The 27,949-nt window shown below is 46.7% G+C and overlaps 9 protein-coding genes across 9 annotated transcripts; 3 read left to right on the top strand and 6 right to left on the bottom strand.

Annotated features, from left to right (window-relative positions):
• Positions 1-653: 653 nt before the first annotated feature.
• Positions 654-2,112, bottom strand: BKA67DRAFT_139462 (uncharacterized protein). The gene is made up of 3 exons (XM_046095052.1): positions 1,552-2,112; positions 1,181-1,499; positions 654-1,099 (listed from the first exon to the last, which is right to left on the bottom strand). The coding sequence occupies exons 1-3, from the start codon at positions 1,970-1,972 to the stop codon at positions 817-819; spliced, it is 1,023 nt and encodes a 340-aa protein (XP_045951101.1). The 5' UTR covers positions 1,973-2,112; the 3' UTR covers positions 654-816.
• Positions 2,113-3,954: 1,842 nt separating this feature from the next.
• On the bottom strand, positions 3,955-5,046 carry BKA67DRAFT_528553 (uncharacterized protein; the record flags this gene model as incomplete). The annotated part of the gene is made up of 5 exons (XM_046098954.1): positions 3,955-4,202; positions 4,279-4,363; positions 4,426-4,547; positions 4,623-4,748; positions 4,797-5,046. The coding sequence occupies 5 exons, from the start codon at positions 5,044-5,046 to the stop codon at positions 3,955-3,957; spliced, it is 831 nt and encodes a 276-aa protein (XP_045951102.1).
• Positions 5,047-6,183: 1,137 nt separating this feature from the next.
• On the top strand, positions 6,184-6,651 carry BKA67DRAFT_665401 (uncharacterized protein; the record flags this gene model as incomplete). Its single annotated transcript, XM_046108546.1, has 2 exons — positions 6,184-6,250; positions 6,314-6,651. The coding sequence occupies 2 exons, from the start codon at positions 6,184-6,186 to the stop codon at positions 6,649-6,651; spliced, it is 405 nt and encodes a 134-aa protein (XP_045951103.1).
• Positions 6,652-7,766: 1,115 nt separating this feature from the next.
• Positions 7,767-10,328, bottom strand: BKA67DRAFT_588325 (P-loop containing nucleoside triphosphate hydrolase protein). Its single transcript, XM_046104371.1, has 8 exons — positions 10,126-10,328; positions 9,209-10,078; positions 8,927-9,149; positions 8,795-8,872; positions 8,581-8,736; positions 8,457-8,522; positions 8,209-8,406; positions 7,767-8,135 (listed from the first exon to the last, which is right to left on the bottom strand). The coding sequence occupies exons 1-8, from the start codon at positions 10,183-10,185 to the stop codon at positions 7,780-7,782; spliced, it is 2,007 nt and encodes a 668-aa protein (XP_045951104.1). The 5' UTR covers positions 10,186-10,328; the 3' UTR covers positions 7,767-7,779.
• A 1,308-nt stretch (positions 10,329-11,636) lies between these two features.
• Positions 11,637-12,982, bottom strand: BKA67DRAFT_588326 (uncharacterized protein). The gene has a single exon (XM_046104372.1). The coding sequence runs from the start codon at positions 12,578-12,580 to the stop codon at positions 11,882-11,884; it is 699 nt and encodes a 232-aa protein (XP_045951105.1). The 5' UTR covers positions 12,581-12,982; the 3' UTR covers positions 11,637-11,881.
• Positions 12,983-15,895: 2,913 nt separating this feature from the next.
• On the top strand, positions 15,896-16,114 carry BKA67DRAFT_487827 (uncharacterized protein; the record flags this gene model as incomplete). The annotated part of the gene is made up of 1 exon (XM_046096938.1): positions 15,896-16,114. A coding segment is annotated over one exon (219 nt), but the record flags the coding sequence as incomplete, so codon positions are not given.
• Positions 16,115-20,467: 4,353 nt separating this feature from the next.
• BKA67DRAFT_139572 (uncharacterized protein) lies at positions 20,468-22,134 on the bottom strand. The gene is made up of 2 exons (XM_046095053.1): positions 21,258-22,134; positions 20,468-21,208 (listed from the first exon to the last, which is right to left on the bottom strand). Exons 1-2 carry the CDS (start codon positions 21,972-21,974, stop codon positions 20,477-20,479), a joined length of 1,449 nt encoding a protein of 482 aa, XP_045951107.1. The 5' UTR covers positions 21,975-22,134; the 3' UTR covers positions 20,468-20,476.
• A 1,026-nt stretch (positions 22,135-23,160) lies between these two features.
• On the bottom strand, positions 23,161-24,664 carry BKA67DRAFT_671450 (uncharacterized protein; the record flags this gene model as incomplete). The annotated part of the gene is made up of 7 exons (XM_046108698.1): positions 23,161-23,515; positions 23,574-23,669; positions 23,727-24,109; positions 24,170-24,243; positions 24,295-24,328; positions 24,390-24,409; positions 24,460-24,664. 7 exons carry the CDS (start codon positions 24,662-24,664, stop codon positions 23,161-23,163), a joined length of 1,167 nt encoding a protein of 388 aa, XP_045951108.1.
• Positions 24,665-25,821: 1,157 nt separating this feature from the next.
• BKA67DRAFT_614688 (FAD binding domain-containing protein) lies at positions 25,822-27,948 on the top strand. Its single transcript, XM_046105426.1, has 3 exons — positions 25,822-26,392; positions 26,447-26,802; positions 26,861-27,948. The coding sequence occupies exons 1-3, from the start codon at positions 26,294-26,296 to the stop codon at positions 27,939-27,941; spliced, it is 1,536 nt and encodes a 511-aa protein (XP_045951109.1). The 5' UTR covers positions 25,822-26,293; the 3' UTR covers positions 27,942-27,948.
• Position 27,949: the final 1 nt, after the last annotated feature.

Consider the following 27,949-nt stretch of genomic DNA (forward strand, 5'->3'; position numbering starts at 1 on the left):
TTCTAGTGGCCGAGCGCCAACATCCATCTAGCACATTGGTCATTTTCTTTCCAAAGATCCAACTGTCGCTGCTTCTTGGGGTCCACTGGCACAAAATAAAATAAGAATAAATGAAATAATTTGTTAAACTTATCAACCTGCTGGCAATCGATACGCGGAGATCGCTGAAATCCGTTAAGCAACGATTCTGATCTTGAGTTCCCGAAAGTAGATTACGTCAGTATTGAGAGAAGTTGGCCAAGGTTGGATGGATCTCCGATTGTTACAACTCACACACGACCCTGTGTTGTTATTTTGGTCGATTTGGCATATGCATCGCCCTGGTCAACGTTTCCAGATAACGATGTGTCCAGTACTCTCCCCATATGTGCAACCCAAGCAATTTTCTTATCGTGCCATTACTGAGTATTTAAACCAAATGAGCCTAGCCCAACTTTCTTGGTTGCACGGATGGCTCACGAAGAGTAAAGCGTGCCGGTTCGCACAGTGACTGTTGAAATACTTTCCAATTACCTATATTTCGAACCTTATCAGTCATCCATCATCATTTACATAATCTAACGCTCCACTGGTACTCAACTAATTGACTAATCAACATATTCTTCATGAACTCGTCCGGTACAGTCACGACACGATATTTGACGCTCTCCTTCTCAATACAGTTAGGTGCAGCGCAGACACCAGACATTTGAAAACCACTTGCAGTGCTTGCGAATGGGTTGAGACGTCCACAGGCGGGGCGCTCGTGGGCGATAGTCCCCGGCGCATTACCAAATCACCTTGCTACCGTGACCCAAAGACATGGATCAAAAGTGATTATATGTCCTCATCATTGTAAATCTGGTCCACTGCCTTATGAAGAGTCTGAGATATCGAATTTAGGACGCTGAGGTCTCCATCTTCCTTCAAAAAGTCCATGTAGTCGCTCAGAACGTCAACCGTATTTTTATGTCCAATGCCGTAAGTGGCAATGCAATATTTGACAAGTTCTTCCCCGGCAACAGTAGCATCTAGTAAATATCTAAGTCTCCGGTTAGTACAAAAAGAAAGTACATGACAACCCCTGACTACTTCCGCCTGATCGGGGCTGGGCGGGTAACTTTTTGAAAAACGTCAGCAACCTCATTATCATCTGCAGACCACGCTTGGATCGACGGGAAAGTCCAGGCAGTCAACTCACCTATGAGATTCCGAGATGATATTTGTAGTTAATGATAATCCTTGCACACAATTACCCATCCGATAATAGTTCCAAGCGATTCTGGTTTTGATAGAAAGTACGTCTAGGCATCTTTCTTTCAATGGTTGCAAGGCTGTGACCAATTCCGACAACGCAGATATCGCAGATGCGCCATCCATGACTCCGAAGGAGACAAGGTCTGTGGTCGTTTCAATAGTAATATCTACTAGAAACTGGCTTGTCTGTAACAGATGCTCTTGGAAGACTGCGACACAATTTCGTGCATAGGCAAGCCCAAACTCTCGAAATTTTGCGGATCCTGAATTTGATATTGTCAGAGCCCTGTGATCTCTGTCTACACTTGCACTTACCAAGCTTCAAGATGGAGCGTAGAAAAGTCACGACCGGGTAATCCGGAGTTTGGAACGTTATTGTCGCAAGTGCGTACATCTGCTGTAGAATGGAACGTCCTAAATCGGGCCATTTCCCAGCTAGGCGCAGTATGGCGTGACAAGTGATAATGAAAAGCCTAGGTTCGAAGGCAACCAATATCTTCTCGTAATTATGGGTGCACTTTCGAAATATCCTAAACGCTGAGTCGACCTTACCCTTCCGAAGCCATGATGTGGCCATACACATTCTGTCGTGCCACTGGGTCCCGATGGTACTTGTTTGCAAGGAATTTGAAGCATCACGTTTCCAGGCTCTGGAGTCTATGTTTCCTGCAATATAACCACGCATTGCTTGAATGCAACTCTCCAGAGCCTTGAGATCATCGGGCGAACGCGGCATACGCGATAGTGCTACCGGGGTCTTAGCTACAGGTCAAGAATCGAATAGAAAGAGACAGATTAATCTTGCCAGACCCTGTGATGCATCTTATTTGGCGCCGCTCGCCATCAAGGGCGAGTTGGGGAAGATGATAAGGCAATTGTGCGCTTTTGTTCCTCATGTATTTGATATATCTCTCATTGCTTCCTTTTTGGCTACGAATTTCTGGGATAGCGCCATGGTCCTCGCCAGAGTAAACGAGCTTCTGTACGTCGGCAAAACGCAAGTCCTTTCGTAGATTCTATTGTCTAAGGCGATATTTGTACATCTTGGGTCTTAGAGTAGACTTAGTCGGAAGTTCGTCGACAAGTGTCTGTTATTGCACTTACGTGGCATTGAACCTGTGATGAACTCGCATATGACCGATAACCTCCTTAAGAGTAATATGCTGATCCTGATACAGGGTTGTGATCAATTCGCGGTGTTTATTCCAGTCCGCGGGTGTAGCATAATGATCCTGAGTACCTGTAGTCGCCGCCATGACTGCGAATGTTGATGCTGAATTCATTGAATCCGGTAGTGAGTTAGAGATCGAATGGAACTGGGCGGAATTCGGCTGCCGGTTTGTATGGTTGCACTAGAATCAAGCCTCTCACACCCTGACCCATCTCCCCTCGTGCATGTTGCAATCGGCGGTAGGGGCGCCCGACTTGGACACCATGACTGGATTATGACATGAGGCAAGAGCTATATTAGTTTTGATTTAGGAGCAATTATAACATAAATACTATAAAATTATCTACCAAAAGAATTAGGAAGAAAATTGATAGGTTTAAAGTGTAATCCTCCCGACCTATATCCTAGCTCAGTTGAAGTGAATCACTTGTATGCTCCACAGCTTACAGATGAATTAAGTGGGGGATGTGCGTTCGTGTCACACAAAGGCGTCTTGTCCCCCGCATTCCTCATTGCAGAGGGTTACCTCTCCTTTCTCCGCTCCTCTCGCGCATTTCTCTTTATGTCGTACCGACATACATTTCGAGGATAGGCCATGACTGAGAACGCAAGTTCGCGGTGTCCCTTAGTCTCTGCATAAATGTTTTTGTAGATTTGTAGTTGCACATTTTGTGTGAGTCTTGCACCCACACTATGGCGACGGCAACGTTTTCACCGAACTGTACTTTTCCCAGCAGTAGTTTTAGCTATGTCGCTACTACTCAGCTGCGTTCAAATTTGTATGTAGTCTGGTCGTGAACTTTGACCCTGTTTGCACCAGTCCATACTTTTCTCTCGCTGTATATCATGGCAGACCCGTCGGAGAACGAAAAGGCTTTGTGCGGATGCAAGCATTGTCGGAAGCTCTGAAGCGGTGCCCGACAACATATTTGGCAATGTGAACCCGTGGATGGCGGCTGTGACCTTGTTTGTTCCTAATCTAATAGTAAGAATGCGATCGGCAACAGAACATCGCCCTATAAACTCTTCAGGGCGATGTTCATCGTGACGGTATGGAAAGATTTGGTGCGTCGAGTCCCGCTGTCGATTTCTGTATTCTCAATACCACGTTAAAACGTTTTAGCACAAAACTAAGCACGACTACAACTCATGCTCACTACTCCGTACATCATGATAGGTGGGCCTTAATTATCTTGTTTGAGCCCCTTCGCTCCACATAACGCTTTAGCAAATATCACATACAACTATAACGAGACAATAGTAGGTCCTCAAATCGTTACAGCGGCGACAACTCTAGGGCTTATATCTCCAGGGCCCCCTATTACGAAGCGGGATAACTCAGACAGATTAAAAGCCAACATTCTTACAAAAGTCATAGCAATGTGGCAAGTATGCTGGTTTAATGCTGTCATGATAACGTCCACGCTCTTCACGGTGGGGATAATTTATTATCAGTGCTGTCTGTAACGGCTCTGGTAGCTGCATTATGCTCTCCTACTCAAATAATATCATTCGTGCCAATACGGGTTAGTACCTGTTTCTAAAAGTCAGCAATGTTTTCGATGATATGGGGCCGGGCATCTCTTACCAGTTTCTGGGTTAATGATATAGTCCTTACGGAAGACGTCGACCGATGCAGATTCGGCAAAGTCCATGACTTGACTCCAATCCACACATTGGTGCGGAGAGCTCTGATTCACGTGCGGCAACAAATCCCCGTCCACCCATCTGTGTGTGAGGACTGAGACATCGCCGCGGCACATAGCCGACATTCTGAAGAGTTCGAGGCAATGCTCTGAAAGATAGGTACTCAGGTCAGTCATCAAGTCATGCAGACTGTGGGACATGATTTACATGTAGCAGTCACATACCGGCGTGCTCGGTAAACTCCTTGCGCATCTCTGCAGTGGCGTTAGGGAAGTAGTAATCTGAGTGTATTGTTCGAAACACTCTTTTCTGCAACCACGTAAGTCAACATGACCATCTGAAATCAATGTGAAGATGGAAAGCCAACTGACAATGCAGTGTAATTCGTGGAAGACGCTCAATACCCCCAGATATCCCCCGTCGGGCAGTTTGACTCCTTGGTACTCCCGTCCCAGAGTTTGAACCATTTCGTCAGGTATCCGCATGTTGTTATCTGGATTAGAGAATTGCGTCAGCCTACGAGGTAGACCAGATTACCGAGTTGGTGCTATCCTAAAGTTTGACCTACATTGTAGTAGATCACCCCATACTTCGTCCAGCTCTGGTCCGGGCTGCCCGGTATACGGGCCTTCAAGGAACTTGTCCAGCGGGAAAACTTCAAGATGTGTCTTTTTGCCGATGTACTTTGCCGGGGCTTATTCCAAGTAAGTCATAGCAATGCCAATGGTGAGAGTCAACTCACATTCAACTAGACTGAACATTCCTCCATCACCTCTCCACACATGTGACATGGCTTCAATGAATATAACGGTATATACAAGGGGCAGCCCCAGATGAAGTATCCAACCGCGCCATGATAACCACCAGCTACGACCTCTTGGTAAAGCTAATTTTGAATCTTCCTCGTCGTCAAATGAACCATCCGACTTTTCGCCAGATGAGCGATCGGCATAAAGTCGTTCATACTCTGCTGTTTCATCTTGCTGGTGCATTTTCGGCGTTTCTGTTGAGGTGACGATCGCAAACTGCGTAAGACAGGAGTGCGGACATGAGAGACCATGAAACCGTGTGAAACTTTTTCTATTCACGAGCCGTGACGTTGCACAGCCGGTATAGGGATATTTCAAAATTCGAAACCAACAAGCGGCCGTTGAAGTAGGCATCGTATGTTCCTTTGCTAGGCCCATGTCCTAGAAGTGTGGTACATTGCTAGCGGCTTGGCCGAAATCCTTCGCCTGTCCACCTTCCACTGCTGGAATCGCTTCTCAAGCTTGTCCATTTTGACATACATTTCCGACCCCCTCAATTACAGTGTATGTCGAGAAAACATAGCCTGACAGGTGTGGAGGCTCAAGAACATGTATCTCGATCGGTCCTCCTGGCGTGCTATATCCAGAGCCGCGACCTCGTGCGCCACAAGGGCATAACATAGTGGAGCAGCGACCCGTATAGTCAATCCTATGTTCGACTCGCTGATGGTACTTTTCGACAATCGCAGGCAGATACTGCGCAAGATAATGCCGCGAATTCCCGCTTCCAATGTGAACTACAGACGACCTTCGTGGAGATGCCGATATAGACCAAATCGTATCGATCGCCGTGCTGTCAGCATCGCGATGGTAACCAATCATAATGCGTATGATCCTAGGAGTTGATGAAAGACACATACGTATATTGATACTCCTTCCTGAATTAGCCTCGCGGGGATATACTATAGCTAGTGGTCAGCTGCGAGAACCGTAAGTCGTGGAAGGCAAAATCTGCAATCACAACAAGATCGCCGCGTTAGCAGATTTCCCCTCAAAGTCGCCATTGGAATAACAAGAATCGAAATCAACATGCAGCGCCAAGATGAAACCGACCAACCCAGCATCACAGAAGAGGGGTTCTTATCACTGCCCCAATAGACACTCCGATATGTCACCTAGGACTTTTGCCGCTGTCAAATCATGGCTACGGTGTTCAGTGGTCTCACCATAACCAGGCGTAATATCGTAGCCGACACTGGATATACGGTGGTATAAGTGCCTACCGTGGTCCTCCATACCTAAACCCTGATCGAAACAGTATCTTCCTAGAACACACAAAGAAAGATCAGTTAAGTATTTTGTTGAACTTCGACCGACAAAATGAAGTTTTACAACCTCGTTACTCTTCTCGCCGCTGGCGTTATGGCCCTTCCTGCCGTCCCACGTGGTATGCCTACATCTCATATATACGTGAGTATAGTGGTCCAAACCCTCTAACTATGATGAGCAGCCGATACCACAGCGGACGAGAGCTACCTCCCCTCGAAGCGTGCTGACACGACTGCCGACGAGAGCTACTATCCCTCAAAGCGCGCTGACACGACTGCCGATGAGAGCTACTTCCCCTCGAAGCGCGCTGACACGACTGCCGATGAGAGCTACTTCCCCTCGAAGCGCGCTGACACGACTGCCGATGAGAGCTACTATCCCTCAAAGCGCGCTGACACAACTGCTGATGAGAGCTACCTCCCCTCGAAGCGCGCTGACACGACTGCTGATGAGAGTTACCTCCCCTCGAAGCGCGCTGACACGACTGCCGATGAGAGTTACCTGCCTAGCAAGCAGTAGCTGGTCATCTAAGCAGAAGCATGAAAGCTTTTGACAGAATCATGGTATGATAATGGTACCAGTGAAGAGGAGCGCGTAGTTCGAGGTGAATGGATGTCTGGCGAAAGTGGTTCGCGGTTGGTAGCAAGTAGAACCTGTGCCACGTGTTATCACATGTATAGAGCAATTTTCAGGACTATCATAATCTCACTTGTACCACACGGCGGATAGGTCTTAAATTTCTACCCAGAATCGAGCCTTAACATTGCGTGCATTTGATCTGGCTATTCTCATAGAAATTACTGAGCAGTGTCTTTGCTTCCCAACCCCAACGACGTGAAGAGTAGATGGAAAAGTGTATGCCTCTTATCATCGAGTGGGTCGCGACCATCCCACCCAATCGCAGCAGTCTTGGAGCTTACTCACGCACCGAGATCTAGTGCGTTGGAGCGATCATGATCCGTAATGCGGATGGGAATAAGGTCTGTGACTGAGTGCTTCCCCCGGAGATACAACTCAGCATCTTGCCAAGAAGCATTCCATTGCAATCTCGACAACTCGTGCGACAATTTCCCGGAGTGGCCATATTTTATGCAGCTAAGTTTGTGCCGCCGATTGCAGCGACCGACGAACATTAGCTGACACTGGCCGATCTACGGCGTATAATACCCAAATGTGCTTATTCTCCTCTAACTCTTCGTTTCTATCTTCCCATTTTGCCAGCAGGGAGGGGACTTTTTTATTTTTTACACGGGAATGTTTAAAGCTTTGTTGGGGCTACACGTTCGGCCTCGCTAGTGTCTTCTCCTTGAGCGCAACCAACGATGATCATGAGCGTTGCCCATTTCGTCGTAAACCGTATTAGCGATAACGACCTCGACGATGCATCTTGCAGCATGTGTCCCACTTCTACTTCCCCTGCCGATATTTTTTACCGAGATCTCTTACAGATGCATCGTGCACAACAGAGATGTTCACTCGGTCATTATCGTCTCATTTTCAAGTCTCAAGAACTTCATCATATTGTGGCAGAAGCTCCACACATACGGACGATCGGACCAGCAATAACTACATTCAGTCGGATTCTAGTTCGATCTCAGGTCAGACGTATTGATCACCCAAATATCTCCAGCTTGAACTGGTTAAGTCTTAATTGCTACTGATGAAGTTCCCTTGCTTGACTCTCAACACTATCTCGACGTGATCTATAGACAATGATTCCCTTCTCTGTCTTGAAAGCAAACGAGATGCTTTCATTATGTTCTTGATCTGTCTACCATTCAAGTCGTGCTTTGCCACCAGTTCCAAATCGCTATCGGAGAGTCGACTTTCCGTGTTGCCCCCCTCGGCGAAGGTTTTCCATATGAGCAGTCTGCTCTTAGCGTCTAGAGCAGGATAGCGGATAGTGAGGTGAATGCGCGATTCGAAAGCAGCATCAAAGTTGCTGATGTGGTTTGTCGTAAGGAACATCACGCCTTGGTAGTATTCGAGCTTCTTCAAGAAGACTGAAAAGGAAAACTAGTCAACGAAGGCCTAGAAATAGGAGTTCGGTGGTAAAGAGTGTAGAAATGGGCTTACTTGAGATCAAACGGTTCCGTCGTATATCAGTGGCTGTGCGGGCCTCGACAAACATATCGCACTCATCAAGTAGCAGGATAGCGTTCCACTTGCTGACAAGCTCCAGAACTTTATCCAGGGACTCTTCAACTTCGGTGGCTGTCTCTCCCAGTTCGCCGGCACTCATGGAGTATAGCGGCTGATGCATTTCTTCGGCGACTGATCTGTTTAGCTGACTTGGTGAAATTTCATAGGCAGGGAATACGAACCAGATTCTGCCGTTAGTGTCTTACCAATACCAGGATCCCCGCTGAGCAACATAATGAAGCCTCGGCCTAAGGTGTAGAATGAGCGAGTTGCTTAGTACCCATGGTGTGGGGAGTATCTTCCTACCTTTTCCATAAATAATATCATCAAAGTCGTCTTCACGGGATAATTGCTCCTGCACAAAGGCTCGGATGATGTCTTTATATCCATGAGGAAGCACAAGTTTTGTGAATGCATCTTCGCTCCAGAATACAGGGCTGACGTTCTCGACATGAAACTCAGCTAGTACTTGGTTAGCCCTAGGAACGAGATTTGTGATTCGCGAATTAGAATTACACACCCCAAGCCTTGGTCCTGAGGCAGTAGCCCCGGATGTACGGAGTGCACAGTAATCGTTGCCTGGGAGTCAGATAGTTCGCTGTCTAAATATCAGTTTTGTGACTCTAGCGCGACAAATGGCTAGCCCACCTACAACTATGTTGCAAGTCGGCCATTTTCTGCCTTTCGAACTTCTCCAAGGTCGCCATGAAGCGATGAAGAGCTTGGCTTGTTGCCTTATGTATCATACTGTAACCGAAATCGTCGTCATTACTCGAGACTATAGGTGATCCGGTTACGGTTGACTCGAGATCATGGTTACCCATACCATAGATCTTGAAGGTATGAGGATCGATGATGATGCGGCCTTTTTCGACCTGTCTAATTATTAATATTGAGTGATTCCAAGTTAAGATCAAAACGCTCATTTACGTACGTAGCGCTTGCGGGCCTGCTTGGAAGATGTGGTTGTATAAAATCCGGAATACATCACGTGGTGGAGTCCATTCAACTGCTCACTTTTCTCACCACGCGCGTGCAGCCGCTCAACTACACCCTCAGCATCGTGGTGTAAGTGACAGGGGAATACATCGAGTTCGGTGATTTTCTTCACACCCTCAAACTTGTAGATGTCGATCGAAGTTGTGATGTGCCCAAAAGTCGATCCATCGCAGTCAATATACTGGCAATCCAAGGAGAAAAACTCTCCGCTCATGTTACCTCCGTAGCTAGTGTTCGTTAGCAAAAACATTCGATCTTGGCTATTGACCTTGCTGTAAAGCTCCATTCCCGGAGCGAAGATCGTCCACAGATAGTTATAGTTGATCGCCTCATTCTTGACAAAGTCCTCCATCGCCTCAATATGGGGCAGGATTTCCTGTTTCAGAATCGTATACAAGAGGTCAATATGAACTTTCGTATCGTAGTCCTGTTCATCATCGCGAACCTTTCTTAGTCGATGCCACCGATAGTAGAATGGATGAAAAGGCGCGCTGAATGTGAGCTGCTTCAAGCGGGTATCGAGGCCCTCATATCCTTCAAACACAAGGTTGAGTACATTTTTTATCAATGGGCTTTGGACAGTGATGGAATCTAGGGCGATCTGATGCGTGTCTTGCTGTGGCAATTTCCGGACGATTAGAGCACATTCCTGGGCGTAGGAGCTTGCTTCGACATCCATAGGGGTATTCTCGGGATCCCAGTCATCCCAGTGCGAGCGGCCATCCGTTCGATATAATTGTTTAATTTCTGGTCTCATACCCAAGCTAAACTCAGCATTATATTTGGTGCTTTCGATCATTTTTGACTGTCTCATGTCAGTCAAAACGGTGGCTTGCGCGCTGCTATACGCACCAAGTCACTAGATGTCCCAATACTCCTTTGATATTGGATGGAACTACCGCCGTCCGACATTTCGGGCTCTGGAAGAAGTAAAACCGTAGCGCTCTATTGACTGGCAGTGTTTGATCACAGGAAAAATTGGCACGCATAATGGAAGAGTCGCTTTTACTGTACCTGAAGTTTTTATATCAAGGCGCAGGTGAAGAAGGTCAAGCTGGAAAGTGGTTGTAGCAATTAGGGCGCGCATGCCAGGCAACAGACTAGGTCCGCGCTATCCTGGCAAGTGGCACCATTGATGCTTGGCACCGCCAGGGTTTTCTTCCCGGCAAATGTTTAGGTTAGATCTTACATAGCGCCACTGAACCACAAACTTAATAAACGTAACTAGATAGAAGAGAAATCAAAGCTTTTGTAATGATTTTCTTTCCTGCGCAATGTAGTTAAATGTTTAGCAGCAATGTCACAGCTCACAATCTTCGACAAGCATAAGTAGGCGAATGCTGTAGTTGTGATGGCCACAGCACTTTGATGAGATTTCTTGATCCACTAAAGCTGCTAAATCAGGCTTACGGACTTGTCTCTTCGATGAGAGTTTCTATGCTGAATTGAGGTCTACTAAATTGAAAGGGCAATGTCTAGTTCAGTACCGATTTCGATCACTTTGTAGATTTTGCGTGTTCCACTTGACTTTGTAACTGCGATCAGGTATGGGATGATTGTAACTGTGGCAGCTCCATTCTTTGTGCATAAGATATGGCTTATTGAAATCTGCTGCCAAGTAGCGTAAAAAGTCTTGCTCTTGACTAGACTAGTCTAGTCTAGAAGTATTGAGACAGTATGCGCGGAGGCCCTGAGTTAATTTGGAATTAGCCGTGTTGCCCAGACCTTGATAGAACATGTCTTGAACATGGCATGTGTTAAATTATGGATTTAGTATTTCTCGAAACCTTTCTGCATCTCAGGAACCATATTGTCGCGAGTATTTGGACCATATGAAGAATATGTTTGTTGAAACCCTCAACGGTTATAGCGCTAACTAATCCGAGGTGGGAGCAGCAAAACGACAATCAGATCTGTCGAGAGCTCACAGATTAGCCATTCACTGCATTTAGTCTAACCTAGAGTAGGGATGCACTAAGCGCCATGAGGTAGTTACGGGGTAGGACGAATTGGACGAATACCAGCGTAGACATAGCTGTGTGCTACACTAGACCCCTTGTAAGGAAGGTCGAAAGATATAAGTTAAGTAAATAAAGAACTATACCAAACATCGGGTGACTGCAGCAATAATATAGACAAGAAGTACGGCGCTTTCAATAGAAGACTTTACTTGTTTGTTCTTCTGTCTGGCATACACGTAAGGGCGTAAGGTAAGCACTTGGCAGGCTCCGCATGCTTATTGAATCGGCGCAACACAGGCTTTTGGTTCTACGTAGGCCTGAGGTTCTCATCGCCCTTATCGATCCGTACAGTAAACTTAGTAACTCTGATCGAAGCGCCTGCTGTGTCATTAACCTCAAGTGATAATGACACTGCAACGAACCTGCCAGCCTAGATATGCAAACCCCAAACACAACAAGTAGGGCAATCAAATATATGATGCAATGAATACTTGCGACTTTGGTCAGCTCCCTAGGGTAGAATCAACTTGGCTAATTATTAATATTATCTAATCTGGCACTCCTTGCTGTACAATTCGATTTGCTGCATTCGCCCTTGAGGGCTCAATCCCACATTTGAGTGGCCGAAGACCACCTCAAATAACATCTTAATACTGGCTCCAGTCGATCGCAGCAACATTCTCATAGCACTTCACATCCTCGACGATGATGTCTAACTCATCGACACCGTTGAGCGCCGGCAATTCCGCGCACTGCGCTAACAAATTAATTGCGACACAGTTTGCCTGGACACCGTCCACCTCCAAGCGCACAGCGTACTGTGGACGACCGTAGGCCGGCTCAGACTCGTTGCACACAGCGAATGTGCCTCCGTAAGGGCCAAACAGCTCGGCGTATGGGCTGCGCAAGCCCGGAATAATGCCTGCGCCACTGGTACCAAGCCCGACATTGAGTCCGACGTACACCTCGTTTCCTTCCGCATTGGTCGAGAATTGCAGGCCCATGGGGATATAATATGGGTTCCCGTCGATATTGGTCGATGTCAATGGCGGCAAGCCAACGGATGTAGACGCGCTCGAGACTTGTTGCCCAGTGCCGTTGACGAAGAAGACGCTTCCTACGCCTGGAGATAGCACTGCAGTGCTCTGGCCTGCGCCGACATGGGTTCCGACCAGGGACCAGCCGTTGACGGGCGGATCAAATATGGGTTTACTTGTGTCTGTCACATTGGCCACAAGTGTAAATCCTGAGGATTGTGAGATTGGTGGGTATGAAGCACGCTCCTTGAGGGGAGAAGCGGCAACGAGGCTGGCTAGCATAGCCAGGGGAAAGTATTTGGAAATCATGGTTTGGTTTTGAGTTTGCGACGAACTAAAATACTTGGTTTAATGTCTGTTGCTCTTTTTGATAGGACTATATTGAGGCTGAGAGGTAATTGAACAAGCAGCCATTACGTACGGATCTATCGCGTCTTTATATCTTCAGGGTACCTAGATACTTGCAAGATGTTCCTGAGTGTTGAGAACCTAAGATCATTGCTGACTCCGAAGCGACCGAACTTGAAGCGATAGGACCGATTCCAAGCACATTACTTCAGGATTGCGCTGACACACTACACGGCCGATGATGATCCATTGGAGAAGCCATTACGAAGTGTTGTGAAACAATAAGACCAGTGTGATCGTATCTCACCATTGTGAAAGGAAATGTGACATCGTGTATGCAACACTGTGGCGTGGGCACTCAGGTGTCGCTCGCCTAATACCAACAGCTCGCCAGTACACGAGCTCGAAATGGGCTAAGTTGTCGCCGCAGTCCTAAAAGTACAGGTCTGATGGGTGCAGCAACGTGCCATGCATGCAATTAAAGCAAGCAATGTTACATGACACAACAAACTCAATATAGGCATCTGGAAGAAAAAGAGTGGTAAATATATCATTCAGCACCCCCGACCAGTATCTTGACCACACATATCGACTTGCACAAAGTCCAGAACCAAGTAAATGGGGCGTTCTTGGTACGGTGCGTTAGCGCTGGTCCTTGTAGCCTTAGTTTATCTAGATTAATGGGATTTAGCCACAAATGGTTCCCAGCCCTGCTAACCTAAGGTTAGTACTGGATCGAGTGAGCAAATTTGAGACCCTAAAGCAGTTAGTTTGACGGTTTCACTATGAAACGGCATAATATAACTATAACAATAACCCCGCGATATGAAATGGATTTCTACCTGTATGATATGGTTTTCCACCACTATATCCAGTAGAAATAACGTAGAAGTAAACTTCATTCGTTAAGCCCAATCTTAAATGTGGCCCATTGCCATAATATGACATACCTTCGAGGAATAGAACAACCGAGATAAAAAGGAGAAGGCTTCAGATAAGGGATGATTTTGACAGTCTACCATGTTGACCCAAAGCTGCTCTCTTACTCATGCGCATGCTTCCGCTCTTTCCTCTTATCTTTGATTTCGCTGTCCATCTTTCACTCCTCTATGAAATCCTCTTATTAAGCCGTTAGGCGCCTCATGTGCTGCTGGACATAAGCTAGTTGCCGTAGTCGTCGTTGGTCAGAAGTCCAAGTGCGTAAATCAACGTCAATATCAAACCCAAGATCTTGATGGATGGGAAGTCGCTACGAAAGTTCCAGGAGAGCGTGGCGTTCAATACTTATAAATACTCGCCGGGCGTTTCGATAATTGCTTACACAATGATTGCGCAATCTCGCAAGTCCGCCAAAGTTTCTTATTTTCTCCCTTGGCCTTAGCAATCTGCGCATTTTAGAAATCTTTATAATGGACTTCCTTGTCCTCGACACCGCAACGACCAGCCGCCAGCATCGTCGATTGGTCGATCCCGGGTGTGAGAAAGAGCGACGTATAGTGGGTAGTTTGCAATTGTGAAACATACATTGCTCAAGCACTAGATTTGTCACAACACAGATGCGTTGACCAAACTCATGATAATAAATGTAACAACTCATGCGTCGGCGTAGGGAGTTGATGCTGTAACACCCACCAATATCTATCACATCGCCTCTTGAGCAAATCTACCCGATGCAGCCTTGTGCCTTGCACACTGCCTTTGGCCTCGTTTCACTGAGAGCGCGGTGCCTATACCGCTCGAGCAATGGTTCCTCTGCTCCGGTGCGTCTATTTGTTTCAACAGTTGGCTCTGCCCATCGAAGGATCTCTAGATATACGATCAAGTGTAAACTTAAGGTGCGAGGAGGGCTGTTTGAGACGGAATTCAAGCGCACATTGCTTGGTGGCATTGCGATCTCTCGTGCTCTTTCGTGCAAACAAGCAGTCTTCTAGATCTCTAAACGACCGCCAATATCAGCCGCTGTGATTAATTGATAAATTTGAAGACCTGCGTAGATATTGCCGAGCACTTTTAGCTCTAACAGATTGCAGTCTCCGTATGGGAGCTTCGCAGACTGCCAGGAAGGGGAGTCACAGACAGTGTCGCTCTGCAGCTGACTTACGGCGCATTTTTGGAGTCTGATTGACCTAAACATTGCGATTGCATATAGAAACACGTGGAATTTCTGGTTCCGGATGCCTGAGTTGCCAATCTCTTTATCAGCCTCACTTGGAAGCGCGTGAACCCCTCACGTTTTCCAGCTGAGCCGATGTTGTGCTTCTTTCAGCGCAACTCAAGCCAAAATGGGTTGTGCTACCAGCGACAAAATACATGGAGCGCTTGGTGCATCCAAGACCATGACCAGGTGGTCAGCCGCCTGAATGCGGCTACACGACGAATATCGCAAGAGATTTGAGCTTACCATTGATTTGGAGCAAGAGTCTTCGGCTATTATGTTAGATGTCCTTGCGGCAGCTAATATCAAGAAAGATGAATGTTACCAGTGGCACGAGCAACGCGCCACTATCAAGTGCGGTCTGGATATCTACACCATGGTGCTCAGGTATCTTTCTCGAGTTCTACGATACTATACAATAAGAACTGTAGTTCAACTGATCAAAAGTACTGTGAATGCGAAAACTCGCCTAGCTGACGAAGTTGCGGTGGTTAAAGTCGCCTAGAGGGATCTTTCTCGGCTAGCCTAGTTAGCTGAAGCCAGAAAATCTGCAGACCTTTCGCGCCAAGTTTATATGATGCAGAGAAACTATGGGAAAGATTACAACGCAGCTGTGACAGCAGTAGAGCAGCTCAGGTAAACAGTGTAATCATTATTGGAGCCGATTACTCGCATAGACAGCCGACTTGCAAAGATACATGATGGCCTTCAGTCCGAGCTCCTTGCAAAATTACTTAAAGCAATTTCTACGGTACCTTATGCAACGGTACCTTATGCAACTCATTATCGAGTAACCGGCGACGGATGACTGCCAGATTCTGACCAATGGTTACTAAGAAACGAACAGTACAAATCTTGGCGTAATACTAGTTGCTCATTTGTTTTGTAGTTGCAGGACATCTCAGGCTGTAGGATAACAAAATTATCATCATTGGACGTGTATAACATGAAACCGAACAACCAATTAGCATTCTTTACTGCACCCGAAACCCCGCTGAACCCTTGAGATCTCAGTGTAGGGCTGTTATTGCAAGTCTGTTACGCCAGCTAGCAACCACGGGGGAAATAGAGCAATTCTTTCGGCCGTGCTTGAGCAATACAAAGACGCAATTGATGGATTATCTGACTTTGACGGCCAGGCATGGAAGACATCAGATTGCCTTCGGGTGATTCCCGAGCTGCTTGAAGAGTATCCAGCAGTGACTATTGTGATCGACGCACTTGCCGAGGTTCATAATGGAGACAGACAGGACCTAATGAGTGCACTGGCTAAGCTTTTGCGATCAACGGATACACTACTCAAAGTATTCATATCTAGTCGGAATAACTTGGACATTGCATTATTTCTCCATAGATCGCCAATTGTTCACAGTGAAGCAGATGGTGAAGATATCAGAACTTTCACGTGAGTGTTTCATAGATATAGCATGGTAATTTACTAAATCTCGTATGTCATACATACTGACAAGCCCAGTCAAAAGCGCGTAGCAGCAGCCAAGCTTCTCCGAGAAAATCTATCTGAGCAGCTCCACGATCAAACAATGCGAATATTACTCGATGGAGCTAGAGGCATGTAAGATCTTGACCGACCTCTTTCTCATGGCGCCAGTACTCAGGCTCTAAATTTATGTCAGGTTCCTTTGGGTTGAGCTTTAAATCGAATCCCTCAAGCTCTTGAAAATGGCTGCAGATGTTCGATCACAATTTGGTGACCTCCCCGAGCCGCTGGAGGTATCCTATTGGGAGATGTACGACGGCATCATGGAATCTGTTGAGAATTCTGCCATACTCAATGTTTTTACCTTCCAATGACTTCTGTATGCTCAATAAATTATATCCATCAAGGCGTTCTCCTTGCTTGCAACAGCTGTACTCCAACCAGACGTTGTAAGCACCGGTGAAGCGCTTACGGGAACAGAGGTCCTGGATGTTTGTACCAACCTTGTGGTGTCTCGTGACAACTCTTTTGTTTTTGCACATTTATTTGTGCGCGAATTTCTCGAAAGGCTTCGCTCTCTTAGCGGCTTCAAAAGGTGATCGTCGTGAGGTGAACCGGGGGGTAGATTCTCGCATACTACAGCATTTTATAACCAACCGGAGGCGGTGTAATATTTATTAAGCAAGGCCATCGGACTCAGTGGAATATCCACCGCTATGAGGATGGCTGTTACCGATGGTAACAACAAGGTAACTGCCAATATAAATGGGTATGGGGCATCTAAGGACCATTTCGCTCTGATAAGAGAATTATTGCACGATAGTCCACGCAGCGCAGTTCGGTTGATTTGTGCCGGACATGAGTTCAAAGCTCGTTGTCTGGGCAAGACATGTACAGCTTTGCATTACGCCGCTGAAAGAGGATTCCGCGAAATCATCTTTTGCTCTTCTGGAGCAATGGGTGTCTGTGAATATATATAGGTTGGACCGACACACTCCTAATCACTTAGCTGTTATTCACAGCCATGGCAGTTGTATTATCCTTCTTGAAAACGGAGCTAAGGTCCTAGTAGAAGACCGCGGTAGAAATATCCCGCTTGATACTGCAGAGAAACATGGTCTTGTCCTACTTGAGATTATAATGCGGGACAGCATGTAAACGCTTTACGAAAAGTTACAATCCCAGAAGACTTTGAGGGTGGACACTGGCCAGCAGTGGATCAGGGAGGACTTACCTTAGACAGTTCACAAGGAAGGAATACATAGCGTGTACCTCAGACAGTTCACAAGGAGGGAACACATAGAGTAGAGATACCGTCCATAACTGTCGCAAATATCTGAAGCGAATACGAGGCTTCCAACATAAGATTCTACTTGAAACCAGCTGGGCCAAAGATTGAACGACCATGAGCATTGGATCTACAACAGCATATCCCAGCCGAACGAGTTATCTCTATTGAGGAAGAAGGAGTTACTGGAATTTGAGAATTTGTATTTTCTAAACAGTCTGTCACTGGGCTACTTCAAGTGTACCACGGAATGCTGGGTAATATAGATTCGAGATAATAACCCTGCATTTAATCTTGGTTTAATAATAGTATCTTCAAGAAGTCGGCTGCGTCAAAGAGAGAAGATTTTGCGCTCAATCTGGAGGAAGTTCAGCATTGACCTAGTAAAGCAGAGAATATAAAGAATTCAAATATGGCGTCTTCCGCATCAAGAATCATGCCAAACAACAAAGTAGTCATCGAAACGCAAAGATTTCCTGCGTCACAATGACTGCTCTTCCCTGCATGATTAGAATTATATCGAGATATAGGGTGCAGCACACCTCCTAAATACTAAACATGGTGGTATTCACAGCTTTGTGTGTTATCTAATCCTGTAAGAGGGTGATGATTTGTGTATCGCCCGTTTTAGCCAAAAGTTACGTGCAAGTGAGTACCACCATACAGGGCTATGGGTAATTGTTCGGCGGCTTCTCAATGTAATTGTCCCAACAAGTTCATCTGGAAGACTCCACAGCGCTTGTAGCACATACGAACTCGAATATTCACAAGTAAAAATATAGACTGATATCGGGAGCACTGCTGTTGTCTCGAGGGGAACGCAGCACAGATATCATGGAACAAATTTGGCTTTCGAGTCGAAAAATTCAGGCGATGAATTCATCTATACCAATTAAGTAGGTACTGTCCTACTTTCTCAATGAAGCTGTGCTAAAAGGTTGTGGTTCACAGCCTCAGTAGATAACGTATAATGCCAATAAACTTCATCTCAGCAAGTAAAATGATTTTTTGATACAACTTCTATATTGACATAGCACTCATCCAGTCTGTGAGTTTATGAGTGTAATTTGTAAAGTCAAATCAGGGGAATTATCCCTTCGCCATATACTCAATACGAAAGTTGCAGTTTGGAGACCCTTTACAAACTAATTATCTCGAATCTCTTTCTATCTCAACAATGATATTCTCGGTTTGATTATTCTTGAACGCCTAATCAGATATAACTAGCTAGAAGTATTGGATAGGTTTACAAAAATTTCTAGTTGTACGCCCGTTGAAACGACCATACATGGATCCGAAGCATGTATATACTTGTGGAGGAACGAGGACTTGAAGCAATATTAGAGGGCCGTGGCAGTCTCTTGGCAGCGACCCATGTCTTGTTTACTATACATTCGCCAGTGATTCAACTAACATCTAGAAAGCCCACCAAGCACTCTCATGACTGCTTCATGTTCTAGAATTTGTTCCCAGAGCTTTATCAATATTCATTATCAAAGAGTAATTGACTTAGGGGAAGGTTCGGGCAGTCACTGGCTCGCAGCGGTTCAGCGTGCGAGTCGATCGTCAAATCTGCGTATGGGAGCGAAAGACTAATCGAACCATCTAGTAGCTGGTTACCGCCGAAGATTCCCTCAGCATAGCAATATTCTCTTCAGTTTTATGAGATAAATCAAATGACTAGGGACTCGAGGGCGCCTTATTGCCTCCATTCATTCTCAAACTTTAAACAATTATTTCAAGGGATTGCTTAGGGTAGCCGGCAATACGACCCCGCGCAGTGGGAGTCATGCTCTCAGTTACAAGTAGACACACTAGCTTTGTACGAGAGTGCTTCTCGATGATGCTCAGATCATTCGCTAATGGAAAATGGATGGGTATATAGTTCCCCCACTTGTCGCTAGCAACACGGGTTGGCCGACAATATGTAGGCGTGATGCTTATATATCCAGCACCTACGGAGTTGATGCAGGCATCACGGACACCCACTACTCTTTCCCAACAGGACAAACGAATCGTATTGACAGACCAACTAATTTCATGCAGAACGATTTAACGATCATGACCTTCAGGAGCACCAACTGTGAACCTATGAGATGAGACATTACTTTTCGCATTGGCGCGACTATCCTCTTCGGAACGATCTTATTACTGGTTCGTCAATATTGGAGTATCTCAGATGATGCGTCCAGTATTCATCTTTGGTGAAATATCAAAATTGATCCAGAGTCATAGTTTGATGCAAAACGTTTCGTGCCTATTTAGTCTGTGTTGCCTTCCTGCTTCCTAGTCAGGATCATCACCTATAAGTTGCCAACGTATTCGTTATTCACGGGCCACCATTTGCTGTCGCACGAACACTCCCCCGAAAAAGTAGGCTGACAGGGCAAATTAGTTGAGAATGGATAGATCATGTACCATCACCGGTGCCGTTGACGATGCCCGTAGTGCCTGCATAAACTTCGGATTTCGAAATGGTTAATTGCATCGCGGCTTGACTTTGAATTTAACAGTATTTGTTTTCAGTCTCTATTTCATGACATCGACCACATGTTCAGCCTGAAGAAAATAAAAAAAATAAAAAATAAAGTAAAGCGATTGTTTGGAGAGTATGGTAACTGTCGCAACTTCTCTGCTTCAGCCACGAAACCCTCACAGATCAGTGGCCTCACAGTTGTCGCGCTGCTCTTCTTGCCACTCTCATTGACGACATATTTTTGGGATAAGTGAGCCTTACGTGAGCATTTCTCTTTCGGTGGCAGAAGCCTTTCAAGTCTACGCAGTGATGGCTTTTCTACAGCTCTTACTAGTGTTAGTAGTGACCATTCTCGTTTATACAGACTTGGCAAGGCTCCTAGCAGTGCCCAAGGAGAGGCGAACACGGTACCCTGAAAGGCACAAAATTGAGACTGTTGGTCTGAGAAATAAAGTCATTCATGAACCAATCAATGTGGGATGAGCTCATTCATTTATGACTCAACCTCGATCGTCCCGCTCAAAACTTCCAACGCTGGACGGTGTAAGCTGCTCTTCATTGACGTCCTCAATGACAATTTTGGCTTCTATCTCTACCTCAATGGCGCTATTTTCAAGCGACGCGCTCCGTCTCAACGAGTCTTCGCTTCTGCTCCGGATGTCATGCGGCAACTCATTAGATGACATCCTTTGGAGGGCTCGGCATGGCGGCCACCATGAGCGGCGAGGTGTCGAACGTAGTTCATGGCCTCCCTGCACCATGACCATATTCCCATATATTCTTTGTGGAGTTCTTATGAAGGCAAACTTCTCAAGTCCAGTTTCCTGGATATCCTGGTCACCAATGAAGAAGATGGTGGTGCTCCACAATAGAACGTTTAGCCAACCATGAGAAGCAATTAGCGAGCCTGCAATACCATAGAAGGGCCATCCAGCTTTCACCCCACTCATTGCTGTCATGCGACTGATAGCAAGGGGTGCAGTACAGACAATATAAATGATCTGATAGACGAGAAATGCCGGGTGATGACCAGAGGGTTTCGGTGGCTCGTTTTTCTCTCTTGGCTCCATGGACTTCGACACAGTCGACGGGAAATGGCGAACCGATTGATTGTTTCTGTAGAGGGAAATTATAACAAGAAGGAGCAGGAAAACTGTTACGGCCATGGCGACGAAGATCCAAAAGTACTCTAGCCAGAGACCGAGGGCGCCGTACTGAGGGTTGACCCAACACTAACTATGTGTTAGAATACATCCAAGTAAGTAAGACTGTTCAACTTACCCATGCACCAGCTCTGGCATAGAATCCACCGTGGTCCGCGCCATTTTGCGTCCCTAAGACACTCCCAAATGGCAATGCAAAAGCGATGACCCATACCAATGCCGTGGAAGCATAAATAGCGGTCCGCGATAGTTTGTAGCCACGGACGACCGTGGTGTATGTGTTGATGCTGATGAGAACAAGCATGCCACTGCACACAAGCTTGCCAACTTGCATAAACCATCCCTGTGCCCAACATGCGGCTGTCGGTGCGAATATCCCATCCTCCTTTAGCCATTCGATGCTTAACAGGAAAGCCATAGCTTCAAACAAGTTTGCGAAAAGCAGGTTGTATATGAGCATCAGTATAGGATTCCATCGCGTATATTCTTTCTCAACCGGATGAGGCGCTTTCTCGAGTCGCGGCGTGGGTGGCTCGCTAGCTGGTGCAGACTTTGTCTTCAGATGAACATAATGTCGTTCTTCTAACCCTAATGAGAGATCATCGCTGCTGGTACCATCTGAGCTCCGACCGATCTGTCCTTCGATATGACTCTGTGGTATCTGTCGTGCCACTCGCTCCCATTTGATCAATCGGTAGGTGATATAAAATACAAGAACCCCGGTTGAGACAAATGAGATGAACGACAACGTCGTTACAGCAATGAGACCATGGCGAAGTTCTCCGGGCAATGGTGCCAATGTGCTACTCTCAGCAGGCAATTCGGAAGCCATCATCACCTTTCTGCACCGCCCTTGAAGAGACTTTTGGCCTGTTGAAACATGTCATTGATCAGCGATGCATCTGGGTTAAATTCAGTTCAGTGGAAAAGTTTCACGGAAACAATCAGATGGAATGATCCATCGGCGAAGAGCAAGGGTGTTTAATTGAGAGCACTAAGCAAGGGGTCCAAAGCCCCCCCGCGTTTATAGCGGCAAAGCAGCCATCAAGCGGCGGCATATCCCTTCGATCGCCCCAATTGTGCTCAACGAAGGTTTTCCTAAACAGGAAGTCAGGAACGCTCGCTGAGTCCCTCTGAACAAAACAAAACCAGGAGCATGCGCCCATTGCTCCTTGCAGGCAGCTGCAGGGAAACCCTAGCGACTGTTGAGAACCAAACCCAAGCCATTCGGCCGGCTGTCCAAATATCCGTTCATGGCGCATGTGCAATGACCCAATGGGCTTCAGCTAAATTGTTCACCAGCCGCAATGCCACTGCAACCCCCCCCAAATTCTAGAAATACTGTACGGAGCAATCCAATCCCTTCGCGCCTTTCATCTCAACCCCCAGCCCTATCCGACTACATTTTTAGTTTTGGTTTTTATAGGTCGTCCGGTGGTCTGGTCTAATCTAGCGGGCTGGTCCGCCTTAGCCGCTAGGTTTATCTGAGGCTTAATGCTGGTGACGGGTCTGGTCTAAAATAGGCTTTCTGTCATCCAAGCGCAGTCGATGCAAGTTAATTGTCAAAGCACGATCTCGTATGAGGGTGTTGAGATGATCCCTTGCATATGCAGGAGTATCGCGTGGCCAGTAGTAACTTAGGTTAGTGACGTTGGTACGCTCTTTTTGCCCATCGAGCGAGTGAGCGGTGGCACTATACCTGTATTCAGATCTATTTTGGTTAGGTGTTTCAAAATGTCGCCGATTCAGTCATGAGAACACGTAGAAATGCAAGCAACTATGTTTGTCTGCAGCAAGTATGATCGAAGCAAATTGGAAGGATTATAGTTCGCATCTGGGCCTCAGCGGTCGATTACTTTTGAGGTCATTTAGCGTCGGGCTTGAAGCAAGTCAATCTGGCCTTCACCGGATCTCAATTGACTCGGCAGAGGCGGCAAACAACTTACCTCCCTAATGCCGACACAACACGACATCCGAACTGCTCGCAAGTTTCCTTGTTGACAGGAGAAGTCGTTCTCGCTCTACGTCTTCCCATAGCTGACTCTGACTACCGTTTTCTGTACAATGCCTTTTTCACTGCTTCCATCCTCCATCCTCCCGTTCATGTCCCATGAACCAGTCTCGCTACGATCGCTTTGCCCTGCGTTCACTTCGGTCTGGTTACCAATGGGATATAATTCAGTGTCATCGCCAAACTTTGCGTATCGGTCGGTTCGTCTGGAGGTAAGTTTCGATATAGTCGGAGGATTGTGGGTCGGTCCCTGCGACGATTTTGCACCAGAAGAGCCAAGCAGTAGCCCCGGCGCAACGCAGTTGAAAAACTTTTTCAAGGTTGTCATAGACGCGCATATGATCACCAAGTTTGCTTCGATTATTCTGTAGTACCCAAGTCAGTTTGTAACTGGCGCGAGTCGTAACTGTAGTATGCACTCACGCCCACAGACTTGCCTGTGAAATGGCCCACGTCTGATCGTTGTTGTTGAGGAGAGCCGGGAGCGCCGCACATCGTACTATGGACGTTACAACGGTGCTGAAGGATGTTTGTCAGCCACACCCTCCACATCGCAGTTCGAAGAGGTCACCATACGCAGAAGCAAAACCAAACAATGCTATCACACCAATCTTTTGCCATTTGGGCATGTGAAGACACATGATCAGAGGGATGGGCAGAACCATTACCATGACATCCGTGATGATATTCGCAATGGCCGTTGCGAAGTAAAGCGCCACGACATTGATGCAAGATCCTTCCGTGGCAGGAATTGTAATGTCCCAACTTTTAGAGACGGGAGTGCAGGAGAATACCATCAGGAAAACGAGAACGATGGTGTGGAGTACAACCATCCCAACTGCTACCCAAGACCATGTCTTGAACCATCCTCCCGGTGACAGTCGCAGGTAGACTACCAGAAGGGATAGTTTCGCGAAACTACCACAAAGAACATAAACCCAGGGCCCAATCCATGAAAGCTTGTGAGTATCAATTGAAGGTGATCATACAAAGGAGAAATTACGGCAGGAGATACTCACCAGTAGAAATCTTTTGTACTTCGTTATGCTTAACTCCCATCCATGTACTCCTTCTATGGCTGCCGCGAATTCGTCTGCACAACAATGAGCCATGTTTATTAGTTACAAGTTCGTAGGAGACTCACATATCAAGATGATTTGTGTGGCTTGTGAGCAGATCTATTCTTATCAGTCATAACCAATACTCAAGATTGACACATTCGTTAATTATATTGCTTACCATGGAGAGGATCACGAATACTTGAAGCTTGCCGTCAGCCACCAATTGGGAATGAAGGCGTAGATCTTACCATCATCGATTTGGAGGCCAGATCCAACGACTACTCTAACGAAGAGTCTCTGAGCCAGAAACAAAACGGCGAGGAAAGTACCAATGCCGTAAGCCCAGTAGGCACCATGTTCCCCGTTCCGTTGAGGATTAGCCAAGTCCACCACATAGCCGTCAGGCGCTTGGAGAAGGACCTCGATACCGTTCACTGTTGGGAAGCCAGACATAGTGAAAAATTATCCAAGAGCCGTTGAAATCATTTTGGCAAGCAGAAAGAAAACCCCAAAATTATATTTTTGTTTTTTTACCAGCCTATTGAGACTTAAATCTACGTAGCAGACATAGCAAAAAGCTGAGTTTTGGCACTGGGCGAGAGCCGGCTGTTTGAATGCTTGCGTTGGATTAGTACCCTGGTAATGATTCTGGGATCATATTTGCAACTTGGCTTTCTGTTATGATTCAAGGTAGCCGCCCCACTTCTCCCGTCTCGCCCTGAACTTCTGTTGGTAGATCAGTGGTCTTTATCAAGCAAGACCTCAAGGTAAGCAAAACCAATCTCGCTTGGCTGTTGCAGTACGTTTCAACTAGGTGACTATTTAATTCATTCTGTAAAGACCGCCAAGCTGGATATAACTGGAGATGCGGCAGCAACCGCGATGAAGTGGAACTCATTCCATAATTGATCTTCTTCTAAATCGCCCCTCAACGCAAATCTCGTAAAGGGGATCTTGAGCTCCAATTACCAAATTACAAGTCAAAATGCCATAAACCATGCTCATGATCATTAAATGGATGAAATACCTCGCGTATCCATCTTAATTGCTGAAGACTGTTCTCTCCACAACGGTGCCCGGGATGAAATCGGTAGCAAGGTTCATGCATACAACGACCCATAAGCGCGGAAACATCCTATTGGACACTGATCCTAAATCCCCTCAAGCAATATAATAACAAATCTATGCAGTCACATTTGCAGCGTGATACTGCCGGCAGATATGCATATAGAGATATAGGATCAAAATTTGTGCAAGTAGCTTTTTCTGGTATCATTTTCAAGACACAATCGTGTGCCTCTCTATCGCTCCATTCACGACGAGTTAAGGCAACATGAATAATCGCAGTGGGATATTGCAAATGTTCGGGCGATAGTAGTTTCAACCCATGCAGCCAAGAAATATACCTTGCTTCGTACCAAAGTGCGAAGACCGGGGACGAAAAGACATCTGCTGACTTTGGTCTTGAATTGTGCCGAGTCACCGAAGTTTGCCCCGAGTGCTCGGGCCGGTGGATACATCATATGGCCTCTGACCAACCATAAACTGTCGCAGAAATCACTCGGTGGAGTCCCCATAAATATGCGTATATGTAGCACTTTTCTGCGAGTCGATTCCGGACAACCTCCGCTCGAGGTCTTACAAGGATACAAGGGACCAAGACCCCGGCCCTCCAACGGTAATTGACAGACCTCGTACCCGATGAATCTCCAGTGTCGCCACCAGATCTACCACAGTTTAGGTCGGAGGATGAACGAAATTGTGCACAAATACTGGCTTCAGAAACGCATGTCTTGGCGCATCAAAAGGTCGACAACCCCCCTGGCTGCTGGAGGTCTTTTAGAATCGAGCTCAATGTCGGTGGTTAGGTTGCATTGGCTCTAGTCATTTAGTTGCGAAGCATAAAACTTCACCCTGAGCGGTTGACCCGATTCTGTTCTTCTTTCGAAAGTGCGTCACTGTATTATCCTTTGCGTCGTTCTTGGCTCTGCACGATCGAAACAGTTCCTGTGCAAAGCGACTGCACGATCGCTTACTTTTGCATAAAGCCGATCCTTGGCGTTCTTAATCAAGACTGTCAGAATGGTGATCGACATGAAACGAGCAACGGCGTATCTGGCGTCGTTTGCTGCTTACATTACTTCGGTCAATGCTCTTTGCGCATCTACAGGTGCTCAATGCGTTAGTTACCAATTCTCGCCCTGATCAATTGATGGCCCTAACACATAGTACCAGTGTGGCGCTCTCGCGAAGGTCCTTCCCGGCCAGGTTTTCTATCCTAACACTACAGTCTATAATGAACGTGTCGAGGCCATCTGGTCTGCCACGGCTGCACTGCATCCATGGTGCTTCGTGCTCCCCGAGAGCACGAATAACACATCAGTAGTGATTGAAACTCTTGTGGTTAACCAATGCCCCTTCGGTATCAAAGGCGGTGGCCACACACATTTCGCTGGTGGTAACAGTATTCACGACGGAGTCACGATCGACTTTGGATATCTGAACACTACAACCTACGACGCAGAGAACAAAATTGCCTCAGTCCCGCCTGGTACGCCTTGGCAGGCAGTATACGAAACCTTGGAGCCTTTGTGAGTTCAATTGGCCATATCACCATAATCGTATCTTTAGCCTGACTGACCTGGCTAGTGGTGTAACAGTCACAGGGGGCCGTGCTGGCGGCGTCGGCACAGCTGGTTTCATCACCGGAGGTGGGAATTCATTCCACTCTACATCTCACGGGTGGGCATGCGACAATGTCAAGAACTTCGAGGTAGTCCTGTATAACGGCACAGTCATCAACGCCAACATAGATAAGAATAATGACTTGTGGCAAGCACTCAAAGGTGGATCAGGAAACTTTGGTCTTGTCACACGCTTCGACATGTATGTCATTGAGTTCCCAGACTCTGCAAACCCGAACATCTGGGGTGGTATCGCACAGTACGAACTCAGTGCTGCTGATGATCTGATTGATTCTTATGTCGACTTCACCGAGAACAACTACCTCGATAAGAACAGCTCCACCATGCTTTACTGGGTCTACAGTCACTCGTCAAGATCACTCATAGTGCAGGTGGCGATGGACAACACTCTCAATATCGCATATCCCTCGGCTTATGATCGCTATCTCAACACTTCAGGGATCATTGGTACCTCATTGAGATCTGCCCCTATGTACGAGATCACTGCCGAGTTCGATGCAGGCCAGCCAGATGGCCTCCAAAACATCTGGATTACGAGTGCTTACAAGAACGATGCCCGCATTATCAAGTATGCCGCAGACAAGCACGAAGAGCTTATCGTGGGAACTTTGGCCGGCCTAGTCAGCAACGACAGCGCTTTAGTGTCATTGTGCTCAGCCTTCCCGCTTACACAGGCAATGATTGAGCACGGTAACGCCAACGGTGGTAACGTGATGAACCTCGAGCAAAAGTCAGGCGGTGATAACGGTGTGCTATTCCTTGCCAGTCTAGCAATCGACGGCGAGGAGAACGCAGCCATTGCACTGCCCATCATGAGACAGTGGGTTGACGAGGTCGACGCCTATGCCACGTCGCTCGGTGTCAACTGGGATTGGCAATTCTTGAACTATGCTCATGGGGCATTCCAGCAATCTATCGCGACGTATGCGACAGAGAAGATCAGGGCCGCTTCGCTTAAGTACGATCCTGATCAGGTTTTCCAGAAACTCCGCAAGACTGGTCACAAGATCCCCACGGAATCGTAAGAAGGACA

This window comes from Truncatella angustata (genome assembly GCF_020726525.1).
Source record: "Truncatella angustata strain MPI-SDFR-AT-0073 chromosome Unknown BKA67scaffold_14, whole genome shotgun sequence".
In the NCBI taxonomy this organism is placed as follows: Eukaryota; Fungi; Ascomycota; class Sordariomycetes; order Amphisphaeriales; family Sporocadaceae; genus Truncatella; species Truncatella angustata.